Genomic DNA, 27,649 nt, shown 5'->3' with positions numbered 1-27,649 from the left:
ATGTTCTTCTCAAGATTGTCCGGGAGGACTTGGAGCGCCATCATCTGTGTAGAGAGCCTGTTTCCTCAGAAGAAAGGCTGGCGATCACCCTCAGGTACTGCAACACTTGTGACGATACTAATGTTTTCACACAAGTTATCATCGTTTTTTTTTTATTGTATACAGGTACCTCTCCTCAGGGATGGCCATAAAGCAAGTGGCCATGGTGTTTCGGGTAGCACCATCTACATGCAGGCTCGTGATACATGGCACTTGCCGAGCTCTCTGGAAGAATTTGGAGCCGCTCTACATGCCTGTGAGTATTGCTCACCTCTTATTGGGTAGCATGTATGTTTGATACATATTAAAAACCCAAAAGTGCAGTAATATAAACTATATAGTATAAGGGCTGAGGTGAAGTAATATAAAAAGCACAATCAGTTTTGGCATTTCACTCGCATGCAAAACTATTCCTTCACCATGGTGAGCCTTTTTATTTCTGCTTTCTAGGATCCAGGACCTGAGCAGTGGGAGACCACGGCACGGGACTTCGGCACACGATGGAATTTCCCCAACTGCATTGGCGCAGTTGATGGCAAACATGTGCAAATTACAGCTCCACCACATTCTGGCAGCAGTTTTTACAACTACAAGGTATTAAGCACAGTTTTTCATTAGAATAACTGCTCCAAGCTTCATACATGTACAAAGGTTGCTCATGAATATGTTGTGTTTTTCTGTTTTAGGGCACATTTTCCATTGTATTAATGGCAGTGGTCGATGCAAGGTATAGATTCCTCGTTGTAGATGTTGGGGCTCCAGGACGCCACAGTGATGGGGGCATCTTTAAGTCGTCGACGTTTGGCAAAAAACTCAGCAGCGGCGTTGCGAACGTGCCGCCTGCAGCACGGCTCCCCAAAAGCCAGAGAGTTGCGCCACACGTGTTTGTGGGCGACGAAGCTTTCCAGCTGAGGGAAGACTTTCTACGTCCATACCCTGGAAAAAACGTGCAGCCGACCCAGAGAGTCTTCAACTACAGGCTGAGCAGAGCAAGGTATAAGTTAGGCATGCCTTCCTCTCTTATTAGAAAAGAAAAAAAAATTGGTTACTGAAAGAACACTGAAAGACTACACAAGTGCTGTTTATTTCATACTGCTCCTCGAGAGTGCTATTTATCCTGTTTACTATTTTATGCTGCACATGAAGGGCAAGGAGGAGAAGAAACTTCTAAAACAAAGCAGACCAGCATAGATAAACCTCTTTACCAGATCACATATACTGCACCTGGCCTGTACAGTTTGTTTCGTGATATGTAGTACTAATTACTTGTCCAGTGCACATTCCCATATATGATACTTGTACAAAATAACCAACGTGTGCAATTTTATTGCAGGGTAACAGAATTATCATGGATTTACTAAGTGTGTTTGTTGCAGGCGCATCGTGGAAAATGCCTTCGGCATTCTGGCAGCACGCTGGAGGATCCTATTTGGCCCAATCAACCTCCTGCCAAAAAATGCATCATATGCCGTCCTGGCATGTTGTGCTTTGCATAACTTTCTTTCGGCTGCTAAGGACACACCTTACTGCCCACCTGGCTATGCAGATAGCGAGGACAGCTTCGGCAACATTTCCCCAGGCCAGTGGAGGGCTGATGCTGAGTCAGGAGGTCTGCTTAACCTGGAGTCGACACAGTCACGGAATTTCAGGGCAGGTGCTGCACAGGCAAGAAACCTGTTTGCACAGTATTTCATGAGTGAAGGGGCTGTGCCATGGCAATGGGCACACACTGGACTTCCAGCACCCTAGTGTGTACAGAACTTGAAATGCGCTGTGATTTATACATATAAAGGAAGCCAACAGCCACCGACACCAAGCAGAGCATAGGGAAATGTTTTTCTTTAATTTGTGGTGTAAATCATTCAAGATGTACCTGCATAATATTTTTTTTACCTGAAAGGTAATTGATTACAGATCAGAAGAAAGACCACATGGCACCAATGTGATCCAAACCAGTTTGCAGCATCTGGCTGTCTTTTCTGCAACTTGCTAATGAAATATTGTTCAGTAAAAGAATTATTGCACTAATAATTGCTTTCGCTCAACATGATTTATGCGGTTTAACATCCCAAAGCGACTCGGGCTATGAGAGACGCTGTAGTGAAGGGCTCCGGATAATTTCGACCCCCTGGGGTTCTTTAACGTGCACTGACATCCCACAGTACACGGGTGCCTTGCGTTTCCGCTGTGGCCGGAATCGAACCCGCTTCTTTCGGGTCAGCTGCCGAGCACCAAACCGCTCAGCCACTGCGGAGGCCCTTATTGCTCAACACGACTGATTAAAAACAAAATCCCCAACACTTTTCTTGTGTGTCGGTGACATGTCGCTTCCTTTATATGTATGTCATGGCAAGCTGCTCATTTCCCTTTCCATGTCTGCTCTGTGTAATTCATGTGATTTTTGACAACACGGGAGAGATAGGGTCAACTGTACTGGACTTCTTGTAAGTCGCAACCAAAGATCCCTGTCAGGTGCTTCTTGATTGCTTCGTGGGTGTACCCGTAGTCCACTGCTTTGTACCCACTTGGTTCGAAGACCAAGCCTAGCTGGTCCTTGTTCTCGCTGGCAAGCATCTGCTTCCACTGCACTGCACTCAGTTCCACCACAGAGTTCAAAGGCACTTTGGCGCACTACCATGTGGTGTGGTAGAGTGTAGGTTTGCCCCCGCACCATGGGCTTTTGTCCTTGTATTGTGTTGGGCACATTTTACTTCGTCTGTTTAGGCACAGGTATGCATCGGCTCGGAGTCTTTTTTTTTTTTTGTGAAGTTCCAGATACCTTTCCTGCTCCCTTTGTAATAATCCAGAATGTCTGTTGTGTATTTTGCCGGCATTGGGTTCAGGTTGCCCTTCGGGTCTTGCAGATGTTGCGGCTTGCTGCGTATCCTCATGCAGTGTCATAAGCCCTTTGGTTGCCTCTGACCTCTGCATGTCCTGGCATCCATACCAGCACATGGCTGGTTTTCAATTTTGATTCTCTGATTTCTGTATTTCTTCCCGCTTGCCTGCCTACCCTACCATTGAGGTAGTTCAGCATGCTTGCTTGGAGTCCATTAGTACCGTCAGGAGTGTCCCTTCTGATGCCGTCAACTATGGCCATTGCGAGGCAACTTCCTTTGCTTTGGTTATGCTGGCTCCCTTGATGGTTGCACTTGGCACTTGCATTTGGTATTTCACTGCTGCTGCAACTGCTTAGGCCCCTTTTGGGTACTCGCTGCATCCATGTGTGCGGTGCCTTTGCTTTTCCCATGCAACCTCTGTAGTTCCTCTGCTCGTGCCGTTCTCCTCTATTTATGGAGCTTCGGGTCTATGTGCTTGGGCGCAGTCATGACCCTGAGCAGACACGTGTTCATCTTTCAGGTTCCTCATATAGTATTCGCCTTCTCCTGTCCCCATCCCAAGTTTGGTTAGGAGAGCCCTTCCTGTACTCGTTTGCATCACCCGTTGCCTCTGCACTGCTTATAGTGTTTTTGTAACTGCTTAAAAGTGTTGTGCACATCCAGGGCCATTCATTTATCATTGGGGGTGTTTTGTGGTATTTTGAGCACATTTTTGTCCACACTGTGTGTTACGGTCTCTTCCTGCTTTACCTTGGTCGTTAGAGTTCCTGATACAGCAGGCTGTATTGCACCCTGCTGACTACTAGGCTATCCACAAGACTTAGCATGTCTTTTTCCTTCAGGCTGCACTTCCTGTTCGCTGACTGTTTATCATTCTCGCGACTTGTTCTGTGGTTGCCTTGAGTGCTGCGATGCTTCGACTGTGGTGCATTTCTTTAACATAACAAGGGTTTTAATTCATACTAGCTACATTGCTGCATCGACCAGCGTGTGGCTGTGCACACCACAGTCCGGGTCTTTAGGGAGCATCTCTGTGTCTCTGATTTGGTGTCCACAAGTATAAGAAGCATTTTCCCACCAAATGGTGCGGCATAATCTAGGTGCACACTCCCAGCATTCACTTGGCTCAGGCCATGACACTGGTTCTGTCTTAACATTGGAGAGTTGTGCAAACACTGTTCGCATTGTGAAGTGCACTTTTTTCTTTCAGCTACTATTCCTAGCCATCAAACCATACGCCTTCCCATTCCTTTCATGACGACAGGGATGAGCGGGGCTTAAAAGTGGCTGCTTAGAGTTACCATGAGTTCTTTAAACTTATTCTCCTTTGCCTTCACGGGTGCTAGCAAACTGCAAAGCATTGCGCACGTGCTTGTGCCGCAGTTGACAAAAATATGCACTCTTTCTTTCGGCACCCTCAATGCCATTTGCATTGAAGAGCGCGTTTGCAGATTATCAATCGAGCTTAGAAAAGGATAGCTGGTGTACTGTAGCAGACAGGAAAAAAAAAGTTGTGCATTGCAATTGCGCTTTACTACCTTTCATCCTGTCTACCTGTGACTCATAGCATTTAGCAACAAGACAGTGCTATGTATTTGCTGTTATTGTGTGTCATGAAATGTCTATTTTGTGATGAATATAAGAGTTAGCCTCCATAGCATACTTTAGACATGCCCACTGTCTGTGGGCCACTGTCTGCTCATGCAAGGAAGCTTGGTTCCTGTCGTTTTTGAGCAGCGCATTGACCGTGCTTTAGCTGCTGGTTCTCCTTGCACCTTTTTGGCAGGGGTTTATTTTGCCCCCAACACTGTGTATTCAATTCGACAGGGTGCTGCTGGAAATGTACATTTAATCTGCATCATCAAAGGTATATTTGGTTACAAAAGCAAGCAGCTCAAGTTCCATTGTCTTCTTAAGACTTTTTGGGCACGCCCGTAGCTTATGTGCCACTAACTGGCCATAAACTGAGGCTTGATCCTTATCATCTGCAATGAGGGCATCCACCCTGTCCATATCCTCCTCCCACCGCGACCTCTGGGCCTCCTTCCTTCTTCTTTTCTGCGGTGGTTTCATAGCATGAGGGGCGGCCGCGGTGGTGGAGGGCTGCTGGACGCCATTTGAAGTGGTCTGCACTGGATGGGCATCCTCTTGTGGGGGCTCTACCAGTGTGTCTAGAGAAAAATAAAAGCAAAGCTGAGGCACTGTGAACTGTTTTACATTATGGTATAAATGCAGTTCAGGAGACCAATATGGCTCTCCGAAAACTTTCTGTGCAATGTTTTTTCATAATGCATGCATGTATTTCAGAATTGAGGCCACTCTGCTGTGGCTAACACAGAGTTCAGAAGTCAGTACTGCAGTACTTTGCACTTTTGTAATGGTTGTTGCTGGTACTTATGAAAAGCAGAACTACATTTTGCATATGTGTGAGGCTTCACTGTTGGCTAATTCTAGTGTTGGCCGATAGTACGCACTTTTGCAACTGGAATGCAGACTCTTACCTTCACCTTCTGTGTCACTATAAATTAAATTAAATAATGTTTCGGCCGTTTCTTCAGCTGCACTCTGGCTGTTCGAGATCGTGCTGAAAAAAAAAAAAATTGTCAGGCTGGTTAGCACACACTGCTTTGCTTTTCACATGTCATCTTCATAAACACTTCTTTTGAATGTTTGGAAACACAGGACTGTTGTGGGAGTGTAAATAGTTACATAAGTTGTGCTGTACCAGCTTTTGTGTGGCCTTGTCATCAGCTTTTGTGTGGCTTTGTCATCCCAACAGTTCTGCAAACACTTGTTCACCCCAACTTTTCTGATCTCATTGTGCCTAAAATGAGGTACCCAAGTAGCTTCATTGTACAACCTGAAAGTGACTGACATTTTCGCCTTGCTGGTACTGGAACTACTACTGTAAACTTGCATATTTTACCTGCTCCTGCATTGTCTGCCGGTCTCACTTGCCATGTGCTTTGACCCCTGCCCCACACATGTTAAACCTGTCATTGGCTCCAAAAGAAAAATAAATGATTTTGAAAGATGAGCATTGGCCAATGATAACATACCTGCCAACATCCACCTGGTCCTTCAAAAACATTAGCAGGTGGAAATATGGCCACCGCACCTGTTTGCCATCGCTCGCACCTGACCCACTCGGTGCACCATCCTTCCAGGCACGGTGTTTTTTTGTAAAAGTGTCCCGCAGGCTCTTCCACCGTGCCTGGACATTAGAGCCTGCAAGTAGAGTTTCACAGCATTAAACTCTGTTCACCACCACATATCCTATCTAGCACAGCTGTCAGCATGCCAGCCTAAAGCGCTGGAACGCTGCCCTGCCACACAAAGGCAGTGACATTTTTTGGCAGGTACTCTGCTCTAGAGACTATGCTTGTAGCAGAGAAGAGGTACAGGGACTAAATTTGCCGTGCCAGTTGCAGAGTGCTTGTTATAAGAGACCAACTGGATTCAACTTTCTTCGCTACAATGTCCACTGCTACAGTGCACAAGCCAGTTGTGCCAGCAGTTGTACAAAGGTCAACATGAGCATTTCTGGTATCACTTTCAGCAGTAGTTGCCTCACTAGCGTGCCACTAATTTGACTATTGACTCACCGTGGTATGGTTGCGAGGCCTGAAATTGCAATTCATCTAAAGTGTAACAGATTTCTGTGGTCAGTTCAGCACCCCAAAAGTAATTGATAACTATTATGTTATTCTCATTTCCATTTTTACCAGCGCAAAACATGGACTCCATGGAATGAGCCAGTGTGGCTTCCAGAATCCGTTGCCAGTTGCAATTTGTACGCTGTTAATTTTCATCACAAAACAACTTATAAAAGCTGTTCTCGTCTTTATGCACCAGCTCGGAATTTAAAACCACACGAGAAGCAGCTAAGCGTCGCGCTTCGTTGTTCGCAATCGCAAAAGAAATGCGAAGCGCGGAATATGGCGCTAGTAAAATGCAGGCCGCTCAGGATAGCATTTCCGGACGTCCTCGTTCGCGCGGCTTTTCGGCAGCGCGACCGAATTCTTCGCTAGCACCAGTGTTCGCCAAGGTTCTAAAAGTTACAAAAGGTGGTTACAACCCGTTCTTCGAGTAGGAAATAGCTGATTACTGCTAATCGACTACTGAGCTATAAAAAACTTTCCGTGAATGTTACCCTGAACTCCAAGCGGCCAATCCAGCTCTACAAAAATGAGCAGCCAGTCTAGAGCGGTCAACCGCTGTGCTGTGGCACAAATGACATACTGCCCGCCTGCATGCTCACTTTGAACCGCGATGCTCGGACCTCAGTCTCTCGTATGTCTATGCGCCCAGGTGTATGTGTAAAAAGCTGCATCTCTATGAAAGTAGTTCTCCAAACAAGTAATCTTTGCACTGTCACGAAACGGCACGCCGCTGTTCGTTCTTGCACTGTGGAAGAATTCTAGAGGCCACTACAATGTGCTTTCGGGCGAGGGAATACGCGACGAGCAGCTCGGGAGACGGGCACCGCCGTGCATGCTGCGAGCTCAGCGGCGCGGTTGAAGCTCATTGACCACGGCCCGCAACACCATTTGCCAGCTTTCTTTCAAGCAGGCGCAGATGGCGCATGAAGGGTGCCCTGCTTTGAAAGGTACACTCGTAGCAATGTAAACATACCTGGGTCGCATCCAAGCTCTCTGACGACTTCGGCCCACGCCTCCGCCTTTCTCTTGCTGTCTTTATAGTCGCTCCTCGAACTGTCCCACAAAATGGGACGCTTCTGCACCTCGCAAATCAGCCGGTCGTTGAATTCCACACGAGCTGACTTTGTTGACAGAGCCATGCTTAAAAAAGTGCGGAGCTGAGCAAGTAAACAGAAGCGCGCGCGCGAAAGGCATGCGCCGGCGAGGAAGACGGAAGTGTCGACACGCCAGTGAGCCATGATTGGCTGTCCCTGCTGGCCGCTTCCGGCAGCGTCGGACGACGCGCGTCAAATATCTGGTGGGTCCAGATCGGCGGCGGCGGGCGTTTTTTTTGAGGCCGGGCGTCAAATGCGCGCCGTCGGGCGAAAAACGCCGAAGAAAACGCTCCATGTATCCCGGCCTTTACGGTTTGCGGCGATCCACAGCTTGCGTCGTGCTTACTTATCGGTGCGATAATCGAGGAGGCAACAGGAAAAGACTTTTCGTTATTCCGTACGGCAAAACCAACGCGGGTCGGCGGAAGGTTTCACTGCGCAGGATAGGCTGGCAAGCTTCGATAATACGTTGAATTCGTGCCTTTGAGAGGTAAGTGGTCAATCTTGAGCAATCAGTAGTGTTTTTTTTTTGTTTTTTTTTTTCGGAAGTCTTTGTGCGAAGCGCGAGCGGCTGCAGCCTTTCTTTGCTGCAAACTCCGTTCGGCATGATTATAGTTGGACTAGTTCGCTCGTGGGGTGTACGAAAGCCATGCTTCGTGTTGTATGAGCTCCGCAGTTCACGTTGCTAGCTCCTCAGGTCTAGCCTTGATGTTGCGTTCATTGCATGACGTATCCGTTTGGTTCTTGTTGGTGCTTAAGCCCCGCCGTTTACACTGCTCGCTGTGCTGGTCTATGTTCTACGTTGCCCGCATTGCTGGACATATTGTTTTGCTGCAGTTGTACATTCTCGTTGTACATTCTCGTGGTTCTCGTTGTTTGAGCCCCCGCTGCTCATGCAGCTCACGGAGAAGTTGTAGCCTTATGTTGCGCGCATTGCTGTATATATTTGAACTGGCAGGATTGTTACCAATGTCGGCCGTTGTGCCATTTCTTGAATACGCCATACCTCCGTATATAATATTCGAGAATGCAAGTAGTGACCTGCGTTAAACGTAGTCGCAAACGTATTGGGTTAAAGGTCGTCGTCCGTGCCGACGAATATGCGTTAAACCTGGCTGGTTGGGACTGTTGTATCGTGGATAGGTGAGGTAAAATGAATCACTAACTCTGAGGTGCGCTCAATAACAGAGACCATTTTCAACGTTCGACGTTTTTAAGCCTCTTATGGCCGTGTGTACGGCGTGCTAAAGTGTTAACCTTTGTAAAATGGTCGATAGAGTGTCTATATAGACTTTTTGCAGACTGTATTGCCTTTCTATGGGTATTTCCTTTTTTCTATTCATAGTCTATATACTGTCTGTAGAAAAAAGTCGAATGAAGTGCATGGTTATAAATTCATGGGTTGTCTATATACTATCTGTAAGATCTTACTGCTTGTGGGTTAGTCTATAGGATGTCTATGGAAAGTCCATAGACTTTATAGACAGGTTTATTGGCAATCTAGAGACTGTGTAATGAAATCTTTCTTAAGGAAATAGTTGTGCGTGCTTCTTAAATGGCTTATGAAAGGACATGGTCTATATTTTTCTTCCGTGCCGTACATCTTTCCTCGTGAGACTGTGCCATGCAAAATCTAAATTTATTTACTGCGGCAGTTGAGGCTGCTGCACGTTATGCATGACAATTACACAGACGAAGCCAGCGTCCTCTCATGAGCCATTATTGCATGCGCTGACGCCAGATGACCGTCACCTAAACGTACAGTATTCTAGTGATTCGCTCAGTGTTCTATCTTTGCGCAAAGTAGTGGCAATAAAGAGAACGCAACTAGAGCACTGTATTAGCCAATATACACACAAACATTGCGTGACTGCCGCCAGTCGAATTATTGCAACGTCAACCTGTCACGTACAAGGGGCATAGTTACTTCGAAACAATCGTCAAGCTATCCCGCGATAAAAAAAAAAGGAAAATTGAGATGGGTGAGCACACAAAAATTGAGTGGCTACCGCCAGTCGAATCATTGCAACGTCAATCTGTGACGTACACGGGCATAGTCACTTCGAAACAAAGCTATCCCACACTAAAAAAAAAAAAAGAAAATTGAGACAGGTGAGAAACTGCGCATTGATTAGCATAATCTATTACACTGGCAAACGCGTATTTAAGAAGAATATATATGGAAGCATTACACCCCGGTTAATGTAAAGCCTAGACCGCACATCTGTCTCAAACAAAACTAAAATCCAAGTGTACACGTCCAGCGCGTATGTGGGTTCGACTTTCTTTTGGCGGAGTTAAATTTCGAAGGAGATTGGGCAAAAAGCCGTCGTTTCAAAAAACAACACTCCGGCGAACTCTCTCTCGCGCACGTCACTTTCACCGTGTACACCGCAATCAATGCGATCGCACTGTTAAAATCTTCGGTAAAGCAGTTATTATAGTAATTAATTTTTTAATATTTCATGCCATGGTGATGTTTAATTCGACCGGAACGAGAGCTGAAAATGCAGCAAACAATTCATTCCTGCGCGTGGTCTACAGCGCGCCAAAGGGCGGACGTAGGGAGCGTCTGTTCGCGGTACCCGGCCTATAGTCAGATACAACTTAAGTCTGCAGTGAAGCTCCTCCCACATTCAGCCTCCGCGCGCAGAATTCTTCCACGACGAAAAAGTAGTCAGCTGCTTAAACGTTTCTTGCCACGTAAATAAAAAGCTTACCACTTGAAAAAGATTATGAGCTCTATAATTTTGACACCTGGATTGTTTGATATAGTCAAACATTAAAAAGCTCATTTCGCTTACTGTTGCGATTGGCCAGCGGAGTAATACAGAACGCCGCGGACCGCGGCCCAGTGTTAGCAGCTGCTGTTTTTTTAAGTTGTATCCTACTATAGGTGCCGTCACCGTCGGCGCCCGGGAGGAGCCGAGAGAAAAAGCGTGGGCATAGAACGAGGGGGAGCAGTTGTCGCTGCTCTTATACCACTGAAGGGGTTTTAAGCGAGCCACATTTTCCCGTTAGTTGGTGTCAGCCTCACAGCGATCTCTTATACACTACTGATCGCTGAGGGTGTACCACAACAGATTGTAATCAACACGGTCTTTGGATACTTTCTGCATGCAACCTGATTATGGACTAGTTCGCCTTGCATACTTATGCTCGGTGTAGTGAGTCACTGTGGGTACGGAAAGACAAGCAGCTGGGGCACGTATCAACGACATGAACAGGCGCAGTGCAGTGTACCCTCCGCACGGTCTTTCCGCACCCTCAGAAATGCCCGAACTAATAAACTTAGAGACCGTCTCCTTATCGGTGTCCTGCAGAACACGCACAAAGTTACTAGAAAAGCGGGGAACTCCTCAATCTTAAGTTTCCGTTGTGTGTCCGAAAAATAAATTAACAAATTTTGTTTCCTATTTGCATTTCACTCACATCTCAACTTGAACAACGCTTTCTTTAGGACACTCCACATCGAGTAGTTCTTCGTCTTGCGCAAGGATTTTTTTTTTTCATGTCAAAATGGCAGCTCTCTGAGCAACAACATAAGTCGATACCCGTTCCAGCTGCCTCTCTCCAGATTACGCAGGCGTTACTCTTAGGATGGCTGATTTTGTCTGCACGTGAACGTGGAAACTTTCACGAGATCTGAAGCTGTCGCAAACCTTTCTGCTAAATTAAGTTTGTTGCGCAGTTCATTTCGAATGAGATCAAGATAAAAATATAAGACCACACGGGACGATTTCAGTAATCAGGCAGATGCAGTGGACTTTGACTGTAACACTTCTTAATGACTGCAATAAATGGTATTTGGAGCGCAAAAATGCATGCCTAAATTAAAATCAGTTCTTTTCAGAGGCCAGTGAGCTGTTCTTGCCGCAACGTCGGCTTAACATAGCTACTTCGTGGTGTTCCCTACTATGTCTGGATGAATAGAAAGCTCAAGAAAAATAGTTACAAAGGAAAAGGAAAATTACTACACAAGAGTTTGTGCCGTTCTTTTAGTCCTCGACTGCGTTGCATTTTTTTTTGCACTTCTGTTTTGTACATAGACGATAAACATAGCTATTCCTGCTTAGGGCGTTAGCTCCGGAACTTCAAATATTTATCAACGCTCCCAATCCCTCTGCGCCAGGAACAACACCAGTGAGGAATTTAGGATTCTCCTTCAGCATGGGTCAAACTTCTCGCAGCTTATGTATTGTTTGCAAACGATAGCGAAGGCACACAGAGTTTTTCCGGGGGGCGAACGGCCAGTGCAGATTCCTTACACTTCGGTCGTACACAACCGCACTCATCTCACAGCACAAGTTTCCAAAGCAGCCACGGCTCTGGACCTCCTTTTCCGAAATCTGTAAACAAACCGTCCATAAACAACTGACGCGAGTGCAGTGTATAAACATATCATCTGCTCTCCTTGTTGTTAATACAACCCCTCGTTTCCGTTTGCTTTGAGCGGCTAAGTGAAGCTTCAGAGCTGGCAAGCCAGAGACCGACTCCTCAATTTCAGCAATTAGCCCAACCCGCCCCCCTCTTTCTTCTGCTCGCTTCTAGGACGTGTTTCACAACTCGCGAGCAAGCGAGCGAGCGAGGGTCTAAACGACCGCGCACTTATGAATTTGCCTCTCGTGCCAAGCGCAACAAGAGAAAATAAGCATACAGAACAAAAAAGCCGAACAGAAAACACTTAGGAGAGCTCGGCTCGAAAGAAGAGCCGCCCTGGGAGACCATTCAGAGCTGAACCCCCTTCTTCGACTCTGCTTAGCTTGCCAAGCCGGTTTCCGCTTGGCGGGAGAAGTTCAGAGGCTACGCGGCAAAAAAAAAACTAGAGGCGCGCGCGTTGTTTCGATCGTGTGGCGCAGTTTGGTGCCAACGCGGGAGCTCCTGCTGTTTGTTTATGCCGATGCCGGAGCCGATGTCGGTGCTCCTCTATAGCCTACTTATGGCTCGGCGTCCGGGGGAGTTTATCGTCTACCTGGGCAAGGCTGTTTGTTATTCAGTTGGTTGCCGCCGATCTAAAGCTGGATCGAGTTTAGTAGAGATGGAGGAACGACTTTTTTTTTTTTGTATGTATACACGTAAACGAGGTTCGGGAATCGTCTGTTACCTCCCTCCCGGTTCCGAGAAGATCTTTCAGAGCCAGGATCAAGTAGAGAAGCAATCGGAATAGCATGGTTTGTTGGCCCTTCTCGGCCCGAGCTATTTCTGCCGAGATAGGTCAGGGGGTTGCTGTGGTGCGGAGAAACCTGCGTTTAGAAATAACATAGTCTGTTTAGACTCTAGAGAGACGCGGGACGGGATGAGGGTTTAAAATTCCAGTCAATACAATTTGCCGCCGAGTAGACTGAAATCCAAATGACTGCTTAAAAGCTATGCGTTGTGCTTTCTTTTTACATGCACTTCCCAGTATTTGTACTCTCCAGCAACCGACAGAAAGCCAGCAGCACAGAACGAAGAGTTTTTGTAATAATATGTATATAATTAATGATCATAAATATTCTTTGTTGTCATGAGCTATTTTTTGCTGGAACAAATGGCCCTCTACGATTGTGACTTGCAACTCAGTCGAATCTTTCACAGAGCATGTTAGTCGCCATGAATTGACATCCTTATCACAGTGATCCCCTGTGATGATTAATTGTTTTGTATTTATTTGTGCCTGCACTTGTTTTTCTTGTTCGATTCGCTATTGTCATTTTTTTACCTTTGTAGCCACTCCGGCATAGGCCCGAGAAGTGCCTGCAGTATTTGTAAGTAAACAAATAAATAAGCCCCCTCTCACCGCCGGTCTAAAGAAGGCTTTCTTTAGGGCCTGTATTCTGCCTTGGAGCGTAATAGCCCTAGAGCGGATTGTTTCTCCCGCTGTGTGGAGAGTCCTATTTCGTCACAGGACATGTTACGCTGCCGTGTTGTGAGGCGAATGAGACGGGTGTTTCTGCATGGTGGATTGCATGTATTGCGCCATGAAATGGAGATAGCGACTGAAAAGGGTGCTGCTTAGCAGGCCGGCATCCAGGCGCGCGGCGACTTCGCATACAAACACGAATAAAGTGCCTTGTGTGCTTCGAAGCAGCAGGAAAAGAGGCGGCCCCAGAAGATGCATTTGCCAAAGCCACGACAGTTCGGCAGAAGTCCCGGACAGGTTCGTTGGAGTATGTACCTCAGGCAACACTTACCTGTAATAAGTCGCTTATGTGTTTACAAGCTCTAGATTGCATGTTCCTTAAGTAGCAAATGCGCCTGATCGTAAACGACTGCGACTACTGTTCCGCGCAGCTCCTTGCTATGCAAACGATGCATGGAAGCGTTGCCGTAGACGAGGTGGAGTATGGACTAATACTATGGTGGGACGGAGAAAAAAATATTAAAAAATGAAGTGTCCCGGCCCGTGCCACAAAGTACAACGAACTTCATTCAATTAGAAGTTGATGGTTTGGTTTATGGGATTTATCGTCCCAAAGTGACTCAGGCCATGAGAGAAGCCGTAGTGAAGGGCTCCGGAAATTCCGACCGTCTGGGATCTTTAACGTGCACTGACATCGCACAGTACACGGGCCTCTACAATTTCGCCTCCATAGAAATTCGACCGCCGTGGCCGGGATTGAACCCACGTCTTTCGGGTCAGCAGGCGAGCACAGTAACCTCTGAGCCACCGCGGCGGCTCGATTAAAAGTGGAAGAATAACAAAGAACGGAATTTTGCACAGCGGAAAAGGAAAATCAAGAAAGACAGATAAAAACGTATTGGTACTATCGGAGCTGCAGCCATTCAAAGAAATGTAATAGGTGTTTACTGTATGGTGAAGGTAAAAAATTATGGAGGGCACTTAAGTCTACTTACGTGCTTTGAGTGACAAAAGTTGCAACAGGGCAGAAAGCTGAGCTAGTTGGCATACATTCATTGTGAAAAATCCAGGCGCTAACAAACAGCGATACAGAGGGTACACAGCGCTGTGTCGTTGTTTGTTAGCGCTTGGATTTTTCACATTGAATGACCAAGCATTGCTTTTTAAGCTCGCCTTTGTTCGCCACGTTACATCGCCGTTTGGTAGCCTATAGATTGCTCGCTCGCCTCGTAACCTGAGAATCCTGGGTTCAATCCCCCTCACGTTCGGAAGAAAAATTATTTTTCTTTGATACCACGGTGATGTCATCTGGAATTTCCGGGACCAATGCTGCTGGTAAACGCCGACGCCGGGTTTTTCGGCCGGTGAGCCATATCATGCTTTCACATTAATAATGATTAAATGTCTTCTTGTCGGGTTAGCTTTGCTAATGAAAATGAAGAGCTAGAACAAGAATGCTGAGAGGTGCGGACCTCGGGATGTTCACTCCTGGTAAGCGGATTAGGAAGAATTTTGGAAGGAGGGGGGCAAAAGGGTAGTAGAAAGCCTCGAGTGTTCGTCTGCAAAAAAGAAATTAAAAGGAAATAATGAGTTCCCTCCTCTTCTTCTGTTAGTAATGATGAGTGCTGTGAGTAGATCCTAGCAGTTATGTCCAATTGATGAGGTTCTGACCTGAGAATTGTCTTGTAAATTTCGCACAAAATGTTACTCGCCTTACTGATGTGGATTCAAGTTTTCAGAATACTTTCAGCAGGAATATAGTGATGGCTGATCCGGATCATGAGAGGGAAATAGCTAGAAGAACAAGAATGGGGTGGAGCGCATATGGCAGGTTCTCTCAGATCATGAGTGGCAGCTTGTCAGTATCCCTCAAGAGAAAAGTATACAACAGCTGTATCCTACCGGTACTCACCTATGGGGCAGAAAGGTAGAGGCTAACAAAGAGGGTTCAGCTTAAGTTAAGGACAACGCAGCAAGCGATGGAAAGAAAAATGATGGGTGTAACGTTAAGAGATCGGAAGTGGGCGGAGTGGGTGAGCGAACAAACTGGGGTTAATGACATCCTAGTCGAAATCAAGAGGAAGAAGTGGGCTTTGGCAGGGCACGTAATGCGAAGGCAAGATAACCGCTGGTCCTTAAGGGTAACGAAGTGGATTCCAAGAGAAAGCAAACGTAGCAGGGGGCGTCAGAAAGGTAGGTGGGCGGATGAGATTAAGAAGGTTGCGGGGATACGGCGGCCCAGGATGTTCTTAAAAATAAAAATAAAATGAAGAAAATGCAGTGATGAGAAGCTCACATACTAGTGAAGGGGCCCAGTGCGGAGGGTAGTATCACGTCCTTTTCGTGAGGGTCTGAAAGAAGCGTTCCACTCGCCTGCTCTTGGCGCCATCACGGTACTTAGCGCTTTTTTGCGGTGTGAATCAATCCATAATTGTCAGTCATTTCCCATCTGTGGTGAAACAAAGTTTCACCAGCAATAAAGCTGGTTAATTCTTTCTTTTTTCTTAATTTCTCCTTACAAAAGGTTGACACTATGACTAAAGTGTGGCAGCTTTTCAGCGTGTATTTGAGATAACTTATTTTTTCATAAAACTTCATAACACTTTATTAGTAGGTGTCTGCTTATGATGGAATACTCTTTTCTTTATTTCATTCTCGCACCAAGAAAACAGGTACTAGTGCAAAAGGCATTGTTGCACCATAAGTACTCGGAGACGCATTTATTGTCCGGGTTTTCAGCTCGGATTCTCCCGTTAAGCGGTTTAGGCAAGAACCGGCCTAAACGCTCTCTGTTAACAATGCAGCACGTATTTTAAGCCCGAAGAACTCGAGCCGCCACTGCCGCGAATACGCGCCCACCGTGGAAGAATGCTCGCCTCCGTCTCGTCTGGAATGGCGGAGCCGTACTTTCCCAGTTCCTTGTCACGTACCAGCAGTTTCAAACGTGATGCCTGCGGCCGCCCAGCTCCCATCTCCTGACTTTTGCACATTGTTAAGACGCGCGTCGGAAAATATAAACAAGAAACTTTCCGGGTGTTTGATTCAAAGTTACCGGGTATCCTGCTGTGAAGCGGACCGCTGCCATAAGCGTGAAATCCCGCCAGGCTCATTGCATGGGGCAATTTTTTTTTTTGCGCATGGTTTTGCCGTTGCCACTTTTGGATCCTAGTATGTAACGAACGTATATGAGCGTTGTCAGGAGCTCTTTCAAGGAAAGGCGCTGATTTTTGTGCGTGGTTTTTCCACACGGCTGTGTTTTAATGCAGATTTTGAAACCTCCGAACTCCGAAGAGAGTATATATTGTAAAGGATTCTTCAGACCAAAGTTGAACACGGAATTAGACGACGCGATGGCATACGTGAAGGAGCAAAGCTTATTTGGTGGGTAAGGATGTAAATCAAAATTTCTCTTCGCGAGAGAGAAAGTGGAAAAACAGTTTCGAGCGAACACTGAGAATAGCGTACACAATGTGATATCAAGGTAGTTGTAACAGTGCAGTTATAGAAGCAGTATTAAAGCCGCCAGACATCGCTCTTACTCTGAGTCGAAGAAGCGAAGGCAATGGCCCACGTCGTGGTTGGTGCCGCCCACCTTATGACCACCTGCAAACAAAAAAAAAAGGCAGGGTTTTAACGTGTACTTAAACCGAGAAGGCACGCGAAAGCACGTATTTAGCCTGTCTGGCTCATCGTTTCCGTTTGCTGGGTCGTCGCCACGTCCTCAGGTTAAGCTCTGATCGAGGTTAAGCTGATCTGATACGTTCGCGCCACAGATGAACGTTGATGAAGACGACGACGATGCGCAATGCATAGCGCGAAAGTGTGTGTTGCCTCTCAACACGAGGCGTGATCGGCTGCGGCAATAACGAAAAATGCGGCGACAGCACAGTACTCTAGTGCCGCCTCTGTTCGCGCCGCTGCGGGTTCGAATCCCAGTCATAGCAATATTTATTTATTCATGGTCAAGGTCAAGGCTTCAGCGATCAATCGCCTTTTGCAGGTTTGGGTGGGAAGTAGAGCTTCCGCTCTAAGAAAAGCAATGAATCGAGGCTGACGTGCTTTGCACGAGGTCTATCCGATGTGGGTTCGGTTGTTCATGTGTTTTTCTTAACGGTGCCGTCCACAGTTATCTGCTTGCTTTTCTGCCTGTTTTGTTTGTTTCTTGGATTCTTTGCTTGCTTGTTTGCTTGGATGGGCTCCCCAAGTTTCCTTTCTTCATGGGTAGCTTATGTGCTTCATTTAGTTTGTTAGTTTTGTTGTTTGTTTGCTTGCTCGTTTGGTAGTTTTGGTTTGTTTGTTTGTTTGTTTGTTTGTTTGTTTGTTTGTTTGTTTGTTTGTTTGTTTGTTTGTATGTACGTTCGCCTGTATGTCTGTCTTTCTGTTTGTTTGTATGTCTGTTTGTTTTTCTTTGTCTGTCTGGCAGTATGTCCGTTTGTTTGTCTGTCTGTTGTTTGCCCTTATCTCCATTTGTTTGTCTGTGTGCCTGTCTGTCTGTGTGTTTGTTTGTTTGTCAATATGTACGTTCGCCTGTATGTCTGTCTGTCTGTTTGTATATCTGTTTGTTTTTCTTTGTCTGTCTCTCTGCCTGTCTGTCTGTCTGGCAGTATGTCCGTTTGCCTGTCTGTCTGCTGTTTGCCCGTATATCCATTTGTTTGTTTGTTTGTTTGTCTATTTGTTTGTTTGTTTGTTTGTTTGTTTGTTTGTTTGTAATTCCAATTATCCATAATCTCACTACCGCCACCACCTGCGTGCGTGACTTCGTAGCCCACTCATCCGTTCCTCCTCCTCCTCCCCACCACCAGCATTCTGAGCCATGCCGGCGGCCTCGTGGAGCGACGAGCTGGTCGAGTGGGACGACGAGCTCACCCGCGAGACGGACCACATCCAGCTGGGGCTGGTGGAGCCCTGGCTGGACTCGCGGCAGCTGCCCCATGACGTGGCCGCGCCGCACCCGTCGCGACTGCGCATGGGACAGGACGCGTTCATCGCGCAGCGCCACGCACTGGCCACGCACCGATACGCCTTCGCCACGTTCGCCGGATGCGACGCCTTCAGGTGAGCCGGATAATTCGCTCCATAAACATGCACTCTCTCAATTCGTGCTCACCGAGATGTGCTACTGGGGACAAAACTGTCCAGGACGCGTACCTGGGAACAAAAGTTAATAGCCCCGTTATTAGGCTGTTGATTAAAGCCAGACTTGCGAAGTGGTTGTCGGACTCACGTGCTCTAATGGGGTGCAGTGAAAGCAGACGTTCGTTGGCAGGCGTGACACCTATGAACCTAGATCGGTTCTTCCGCGGCTTGGACAGTTTTTCCCCGATAGTACATCCTCGCGTCTCAGAACTGACAGGGCCTCTCTACAACCCCACCCCCAATCACTTAGAGCCGCGCGAAATGAGGGCCCTATGAAATAAATTTCTTTTCATCCTGTTCATGTCTCAAATCTAAACCACTGATTTGATGGTGAAGAGAACTCGGCGACTATTGGCCACCTGGTTTCTTTATCCTCTAATTATGTCCCAATACACGAGAGATTTGGTATTTCACCCCCATGGCTAGCCCTTCGTGGTGGCTGAATAGGTGCTGCGTTTGGCTGCTGAGTACGTTAATGGTAGTGGTTAGAGGTTTTCTTCTCTCAATTACAAGCCCAGGAAAGCTGGAAAAACTATGGTCGTTTACTGGGCTGTCACTTTCTATGTTCGCTCCATCCCATTGGTTTTCGGTGGCCGTCGGAAATTGCCGCTGTGAGCGCTGGATGCATTTTATATGTCAGAGTATGGAGCGAGGAAGAAGACTCGGCCGGGATAATCACAGCGTTCGGGCAATATTTTTCGGAACTATCTAGTTTTCTCAGAGTTACAAGCTTAAAATATCCCCATTGAGTAAAGTGGCGTTGGCAAGTCGCGGCCAACAGATGAGGGTATACTCCGTTTCATACATAGCATTCAACACTACCAAAGCTTGCACACCTGTTCGCGCAAGCTGAGTCCGCACCAGAAAAGTACTTCACCGTGCGACCAAAGTTTATGGATTTATGAGGGTTTAACTTCCCAAAGTGACTCAGGCTATGAGAGAGGCCGTAGTGAAGGGATCCGGGAATTTCGACCAAAGTGACACACCAGGGCATATTTAGCTGCGACATATATTAAGTACTGTGACTGGTAATCTCCTGCTCATCGTTTCACCTCTTCTCCTATTTCCGTCGTGCGGCTCATCGAGACTTCGAGAAGTAAGAATCACATGTGGCGATATGACACGCTTCTGGTAGGGCGAATCGTTCTGACTCTATCAGCGCTTAGAAAGTAGTGTGCTCTCAGTGAAGATTACAGCCAGACGGCCCGAACACTGAGCGCCTCTACCGTGATTCCCAACGCTAGCTCTTCGTTTTATACTGCTCTTTGACTTCGTCGAAACGCTCACCGAGGTTTCGAGAAGAACGAATGATATGTAGCACAGTAATATGTTTTTCGGGCGCACTACTTCTGTAGCCTCCGCTGCGTTGCCTGCATGTATGAAACGCAGTACAAATGTTGAATATCCAGCACAGGTTATCATGACCCAGTGTATCAACGAGTTTTAATCTGAAAGCCGCATTTCAGTTAGCTTCTGGTTTCCCTGGCCTGTGCCTATGACTGCTGGCTTGCTTTGTCTCGTCCCATCTTATTTCTTATTTAGACCAACCTGAGTGCATTCAGTAACAAGCTGCTTCAACTGTCTTTCAGGTCGAGCCCCGAATTCGCAGAAGCCGTGGCACAGGTCCTGGACGGGACGCCAGCCATCTACATTTACCACAACAGAAACACACTGTCCGACCTTCTGGACATCTTCCCGCGGACGCAACGCTTTGTTCTTAAGCACGACCTGAGTGACATCGAGGGCTACGTACACACCGCAAGCGAAGAGCCTCACCCACTACAGCACATCGAAGGCAACTTCCTCGACCACGAGGATTCCAGACTTACCGTCTACGGCGACGCTGTTGCCGACCTGCTCGCCGTCTGTCCAAATGTGAGGGTCCTCTTTCTTGTGCGTCGCCACAGATGTAATTGGATTTGTTGAAATGCACTTTGCGCATTTCGTGCTGCCAGCAGTTCCTGTTGGCAGAGTAGAAGCGATCGGCGTACAGCCGTTGACACTAAGTCGCATTATGCTGTGAGTATTTCAGCAAGAAGGTTACTTCGATCGGTTTGTGCATTTTTCAGAGTGAGAATAACGAAACATCGCGGGAGCGGGGTCACAGCAAAAGATAAACACTATAGAAAAGAAACACAGTGCGAACAACAAACTGCAGCAAGGTAGAGAGTTGCGTGTGGGCACGTTGGAATTTTGAAATCGAGGTCGACACAACCCTAGACGACTAGCGCTCGACGTGTCTTCCATCGTCGTCGGATGGTGCGTGACGTTCAATTTCGATATGTAAACAAACGAGAGAAGGTAAACAGAGCCACGATAGTGTTTTCCAGTGTTCTGTTTTTTGGAGTTCGGAACATTTTGGTTGCTATATCATGCCACTTTTAAGAGCTTTGGTTTATTTCTTTGGTATTGAGAACGCTGGTCGGCTTAGTGGCCCTGAAAACGGCATTGGCACACGCAAACCTGCAAGTATTTCAGCGAGATGGGGGCGTTCGTTCAGAAAGTCTCAACAATATCGATGAAAGGCGTGGTTACCGGGGCCTGCAATGCCTCTGCGTAACGGATTAAAGGTCCTCACTTTAGTACAGAGATACGCCAGGCTTTCTGTGCTTGGGGCGTTCCAGAGTCGTGAGGTACAAACGCCGTATGTTCACTTCCTGAGAACAGCGCCAACTAAGAAGAGGGCTGAAGGAAGGCACACAGGCGGGCGCCCGTCTGTGTGCCTTTCTTCAGCCCTCATCCAAGCTCGCGCTGTTCTTCAGGAAAATGGCCTAGCAACCCGCCCAAGCATCCGTTTTAACGTATGTTCACAAAGTGTCAGCCTACAGCCGTAGCTGTCGGCGCAACAAGCTGGTATACAGTACCTGCCCCTGCGTCTTCCTTTGAGCTTGGCACGTAAGAACGGGGGCATCGTCATGAATTGTTTCCTTTAACGATCCCGTTAGGGGCATTAAATAAGGAGTGCAGGACCCAGGGGTATTCAGCGGTCATACATTCATTGCCACTTATTGTTTCTTAATTCATACTGACATATCTTGTGTCATTCAGACTGAAATTGTCTCCGAAATTTTTGCCGATCCCTCAACACAGATGCCATTTCTTGGGGATTAAAAAGTTTTGAGTCTTTTCGTCCGTCAACAAAATGTTTTAAATGTTTGCAATGCTTTTTTTCACCGGGGGACATCCTGGAACGTGAAGTCATAGCCTCCCCAGTTGAATCCTATTGGTGTTCTACCAGTACTACCACCTGGTGACCGGAAAGCTAGAGTCCAAATTTTTCGCTGAAAAAGATTCTAGAATAGGATTGCAAGTCCCCTGCGTGCGTCTTGAGTCCCTTATGCCCCGGCACCATCCATACGTCAGCGTTGCCTAGTTTTCCTCGCTTAGTCGCTGTCAGTACTTCTGGCAAGATTCCAGAATACAAATTAATGCATCGAACGCACTTACTCACTACCTAAAACCGCAGAACTAATTCACTAATTTTCTTGTATTTTCCTCCCCAGATGCGATGCTTGTCTGCCGACATCCTCCCAGCCTTGGACGCTGCCCAGGAAAACGAAGAACTGCGCGCAGTCATCGGAAACCAGCTTGAGCTTGTGCTCGGTGGTTACGTGTACGGTGAAGACGGCACCGTCGAATCATTCGTACCCGCTACGGCTGATCACATCAGATGCGCCGCCCAGGTCTGTCCCGACGCTGGCCTCCTGTACCTCGCGGTTGACTCCTCAGACTCTGTCCTGGAGCTCACCGAGTTCAACGGGCCGTCCAAGCTGTCCGTCGCCTACGAGTCTGAGACGACGGCGTTCTGTCCGTTCGCGAGCGTCGTGCCAGCCCTTAAGAAGTTCGAACTGTCCGCACTCACCCTGAAGAACTTCAAAGACGTCGATCTCCACAAGGTCGCCAAGACGGGCGAAAAGACTCTGCGCATACTATCTCTCGACCATTGCCACGTCCTTGACGAAGAGGTCAAGTCAAGCGCGTTCCGAAATTTGGTGGCGCTTAGGGTTACGTGGGCGACTCCCATGACCCTCCAGTGTCTCCTGTGCGAGTGCCCGGAGCTCGAGTACCTCAAGTTGGGTTCCAGCGAGGTGTCCCGGCTCTTCCTGTCGCGCCTGTTTCCGAAGACGTCACTCATTTCTCTCAGAAACCTGGAACTCCGTTTGGAACACCCTCTGGAACACCATGGACTTGGCGAGGAAGACCTCAACACCTTGCTCGAGTCCCTGCCCTCGCTTAGATACGTGGCTACGAACTCTGCCGAGATACGGCTGTTCTTGAAGAACAGTGCACCACACGTAAGGATAGGGACCCTCTGCTGCCCACTATGCGCGGCCGAGATTTGCAGGAGGACAGGACGGTGCAGTGTGTCGAGTATTGTGTGAACGCGATCTATTCGCGTCGTGAAAACGTACCCCCGTTATAATCGCAGTAATAGCGACAATTTGCAGAAAGCAGTCGCTTGGTGGAATGCCAATTTCGCTGGCGTAGCGGTAGCGCTCGAGCACGGCGGCGCTATGAGCTAGCGGCTATTGTTAGCACACCTTCACTAACGCAAGTAAAAAGCACTGATTGCTTTACAGAGCGTAGTAAGCAACACGGTACTTTTTGAAGCGCAGGTCAAGGTGTGCATCAGAACTTTCAGAGGAAACAAACCAGACCACTGTTCGTACCCTTGGAGCCATTTATTTTAACAGAGCTCACAGCGGCTCTGTGGGTTCATGGGAGTGTCCAGATTGCACTTGAAAGTCTCGGCAAACTTTGGGTAGTTTTTGAGCGGGACGTTGACACGCAGCTTCGCCGGAACGCTGTCCCTGTATAACACCTGCCTGCGATATAGTTCGGAACTGACGCGATCGCAGTGGGCCGCTGCGTAGTTGACGAAAAACAGCTTGTCCATGGTAAGCGACTCAAGCCCTGGAACCCGTGAGTCTCGTGGCATGTAGCGGGAGAGGTGCATCGCCTTACGGTAAATGTCGTGCAGTGGGTGCAAGACGGCGTTGTCCGCGACGTTCTCGTCCAGAAAGAAGTCTTCGTCGACCTCGATATTTAACGCGGCTTTCATTTCGGCGGTGTACTGGTCCTGGAAGCATTGCAGCTTGGACGCGAACTTTGCCCTACTGGAATTGGACCACCAGTTGACGACCTGGTTCTGGATGTTGACAGTCGATCCCCGCCGGTCGACGGCGGCGAACATGCCACGCAAGATGTCGGGCACGATTATTGGGATAAAGAGAGGGTTGAAGGTCTCTGAGATGTTGTTGACGAAGGCGATGAGGCCGTGAGGCACGAAGAGCAGGTTCTGCTCGGTGATGTACTCGACCTAACCGGCGACCAGAGACGAAGACTGGTAGCGGGCGTCCAAGTCGTACGACGAGTTGGTGATCCAGTAGAAAGACATGGTCTCGTTCAGGAGATTGTAGTAGCCAAGCAAGGCGTTATCAGCGGGAAATGGACTGACAAACTGCGGGTAGTAGGCGTTCACCTGTTCCTCGCTCTCTCTGGCAGCCAAGATGTCAACTCGAAGTTTCTCGATCTTCTGAGAAGCAGCGTCCACTTCGGCTTGGCTCAACCAGGGTGCTCGCTGAACTGCCTGCGTCATGCTTTCGCGGGCAAGGTAGAGCAGTTCGCGCATTTCTTCGTCGTAGTGCCAGCGAGGCGTCGTAGCGTTCTCGCGGGAGGGCGAACGTCATCCTGGCCATGTTCCGGACGAAATAAGGACACAGGTTTTTCATCATGTGGACACATGCCTGAAGACGCTCGGGTACTGTCTCGAGATAGCTGTCGTGGCTCAACGGAATCATAAAGTCGATGTCGCTGGGCAGAAGCGGGGAGAATTTGACAATGAGGGCGTAGCCGAGGTAGTTCAGCAGCGTCTTGCCCGAAAATTTGCTAAGCTGCAGCGCCAGGCGTCCCACGTGTTCGCGGTCCAGGACGATCACGCTGGACTGCCGGTGAAACTGGACGCCAGTGTCCTCGAGCAGATAGTTTTGTACGTCAGCCAATGCCACGCATTCCGCCGCTGAAGCTCTTTGATGGTAGCCGTCCGGTTGTCATACGGTAGAAACCTCCGGGGATCTGCGGAATCGCCGGCTAAAGAAGCATTCTTCAGCATGACAGGGGAAATCACTCACTGGAATCGCCAATGCACTGTAATACCAAAAGCGCTATGTTTTGAGACATTCTCCAATCGCTTTGTTTCCATTTGATCCAGTGGTGTGTGAAACTTGTATTAAAGCTGCACTATTGTGTCGCTTTTGCTTATTTATTTGTAATTATGAATACAGCTTTTTGTCTACAGGTTTCTGTAGTTTTGTCTGTTTGACTTGACACTGAAGAACTTCCAAAATGCGCACTTCAGCGGCAAGTTAACGACAGCGCACGAACGCCTCCACAAATCGGAAGCTTATGAAAGTAAAGCTGCAGAAAATGCACTAGCAAAAGCTCACAAAGTGCTTCTTTTCCTCTGGTTACAATACTAATTGGGGTTATGGCACATGAACGCAAGAGGCTGTCATGCGGCAACGCAAAACTTAAATGCCTGTACTTTCGACTACAAGTCCTGCAACCAATAAATACGATTGAAAACTCTTTTGCCACCTAATGCACAGACGCGAGTAAAAGTACAGCTTTTCTTTCGTCGCCGCCACCCTCAACACTAAGACCGAAGAAAGTGAAAAGCTTTCGTCTTTCATGTAAACTTGCAGAAGCACCGGCGCCGAAATACTACGCAAGCACGGCCTAATAACTACTCAGTCTGTTCAAGAAACTGCCTTAAATATTTTTGACAACATGTTACCTACAAGTAGATCGGAACCCTGTTCCCGGGGTAAACGTCTCTTACAAAATTCTAACATGTTTTCTTTGTTACATTCTCCAGAACCGACGTGCCTGTTGAAAAAAAAAAATGAAGACCACAACCACAGAAACGCCACCTTCCTCACGTGCTTCATTATTCTCTGTAGAGCTTCATTACCTCCTATTGTATTCCTGCGGTAAAAACAATCTTATAAGCTGCCACAAAAAGACGCTTTCGATCGTCACGCACTAAATGGGAAGCATTGTTCGTTTCTTTCCTCCAACTACGCCTTGCAACGCATGAGGTGAGTTAACCAGCGGTTGAGGGTCAATTCAGTGGCTGCCGGGAAAGCAAAATATCGGTACCGACGAAGCAACGTGATAAGGCTTCTTCACGTGTAATGGGGGTGTCTCAGAATTTTTTACAGAACCAGGCAGTGCGTTCCTGCCAGAGATTTGCAGCTGAGAGGCCTCAAACGCTTCCCGTACATTTCATGTCATGCAGTGGTCACCCAAACAGTTCCCCGTCTGGTACCCAGCATCCCAACCCAAGGCGCGCACGTCCTTTTTTTTCCTTTATTTGTCGTCGTGCCTTTCTATCATGTTCTGCTGTTTGCATTTCTTAAGGAAGTGAAAACCTATGCAGGCGTGCTCGTCAGTAATTTTCGTGGAAGTTCAGATCACTAGGACTCGGTGTCCTTACTCTTTAGTATACGATTCGATAAAGCGCACGCTCCGACAAGTGTTTTAAGCACACAGAACATCTTCCTTGGTCGCCAGAACACGGTAAAAATTTTTAGTGCCGTAACTTCTCTCTGAAATCTAAACAGCCTGACTAACGAAAGCAGGATTAAACTCTATAAGGGACATTTGGTACGGGCAGTTGTCAATCTCCGCAATCTGTCAGCATAACTTCCACCTAAACCTGTAAATGAATGCATTGAGGACGGGTTCGTCAGGTGCGGTACGTTTTTATGCCAGAGGCAGAGCAGAACGCTTGAGGGTTCGCCAGCTACCAGAATGGCTGCGCTCAAGCGACAAGCAGCAGCTAAAGCATCACCTATTGACCACTTTGTATAGCTCCTCAGCACTGCTAAGCAGTTCATCTGACTGGCTTAAGGTGGTGTAACAGTCTGTACACCTCTGAACAATGTAATCGATTGATGTTTTCTTTATGAACTAATTATCTCAGGAACAGGTAGTGTGGCCTGAGGTGATGCAAGGACATTAATCATTGGAACCACCAGCTACAGCGCGAGGGGTAAAAGACTGGGCACTGCAACTTCGTTTTGTGGTATACTTGTTACAAAGTGTAACCCCTTCTTGGCGCAGTCGGCCACGAACGCACCAAGTAGCACAGCAAAGACTTATTGCGTGGTGTGCACGTCCTCTAGGTCTTCTGCTACTACATGTAACTGATAGATTCGCGAAAGCTTATTATCCAAGAAGCCACAAAGAAACATCTAAATTGGGCGCCTTGATCTGCAACAGCCTCTGCTCCAGCTGCACGATGTCCTCGGCGGCCTTGACCATGCTGGCATCGGTGAAGGTGGACATGAGCCGCTCCACCCGTTTGGCGTAGTCGGCCACCGACTCGTTCGGGAAGGTCAGCTGGTGCCTCTTGAGCAGCAGTTCCGGGGCCTCCAGGTGGACTTCGTAGTCGTCGTCTTCGAAGTCCTTCTGCAGCGTTACCTTGACGAAGGCGAAGAGGCCGATGAACTTGTCCAGGGCCATGGCTGTGTCCGATATGCGAAGCAGCTTGGGGTCCTTCTTAAATGGCCAGCCTTCCAGAAGGTTCTCCTCGAAGATCTTTTTCAGGGTTACCCACACCGACTCATTCTTCTCCGGCTGGGTGCAGTTGCTTAGGAAGAACAGCAGCTCAGAGGAGGAAAAAGCGATATATGGTTAAGAGAACTTAATAATCGGGGCCAAAGTTCATTAACTTAAGTGGATGGTGATTTCCCACATGCGAAAACGTGCCTACGTAAGCAGTGCTTGGGTACATTTCCAGGCCCACCAAAAGCGGTCAACTTAACTTTAAATATAAATTAAATGCCTCACAGAAAAGTATAAATGTCGCATTAGTGACATGTCAGCACCACAAGAACGTAAAACAGTAGAATCGCTAGTTCCCGCGCAGTTCTTCACAAATTTCTTGCCTGTAAAATTTATTGACCTCACGCAAATCCCCTTACTCCAAAAGTGTATCAGAGCTTTTCAAAAAAGTTCAAGGACACTACA

The 27,649-nt window shown here is 47.6% G+C and overlaps 1 protein-coding gene and 1 pseudogene across 4 annotated transcripts in view; one reads left to right on the top strand and one right to left on the bottom strand.

The window, feature by feature from the left end:
• Window positions 1-24,913, top strand: part of LOC149328839 (uncharacterized) — a 32,197-nt gene extending 7,284 nt beyond the window's left edge. Inside the window, exons 1-4 of one of the 4 annotated variants that reach the window (XM_089559807.1) lie at window positions 616-633; window positions 18,280-18,532; window positions 20,203-20,488; window positions 22,117-24,913. In XM_089559807.1, the coding sequence (XP_089415933.1) occupies window positions 18,291-18,532; window positions 20,203-20,488; window positions 22,117-22,995 (1,407 nt within the window). In that variant the 5' untranslated portion in view covers window positions 616-633; window positions 18,280-18,290 and the 3' untranslated portion in view covers window positions 22,996-24,913. Of the gene's footprint in view, window positions 1-615; window positions 634-1,563; window positions 1,705-7,934; window positions 8,126-18,279; window positions 18,533-20,202; window positions 20,489-22,116 lie in introns of those variants that run through there. The other 3 variants (XM_089559805.1, XM_089559806.1, XM_089559804.1) reach the window with 3 other exon arrangements.
• Window positions 23,301-27,298, bottom strand: LOC149328838 (neprilysin-1-like; annotated as a pseudogene).
• Window positions 27,299-27,649: the final 351 nt, after the last annotated feature.

The sequence above is a fragment of the Amblyomma mixtum genome, chromosome 9, assembly GCF_055824585.1.
Source record: "Amblyomma mixtum isolate Tamu chromosome 9, ASM5582458v1, whole genome shotgun sequence".
Taxonomy (NCBI): Eukaryota; Metazoa; Arthropoda; class Arachnida; order Ixodida; family Ixodidae; genus Amblyomma; species Amblyomma mixtum.
The sequence above is the reverse complement of the archived record's forward strand: the minus strand, read 5'-3'. Positions and strand labels throughout refer to the sequence as shown.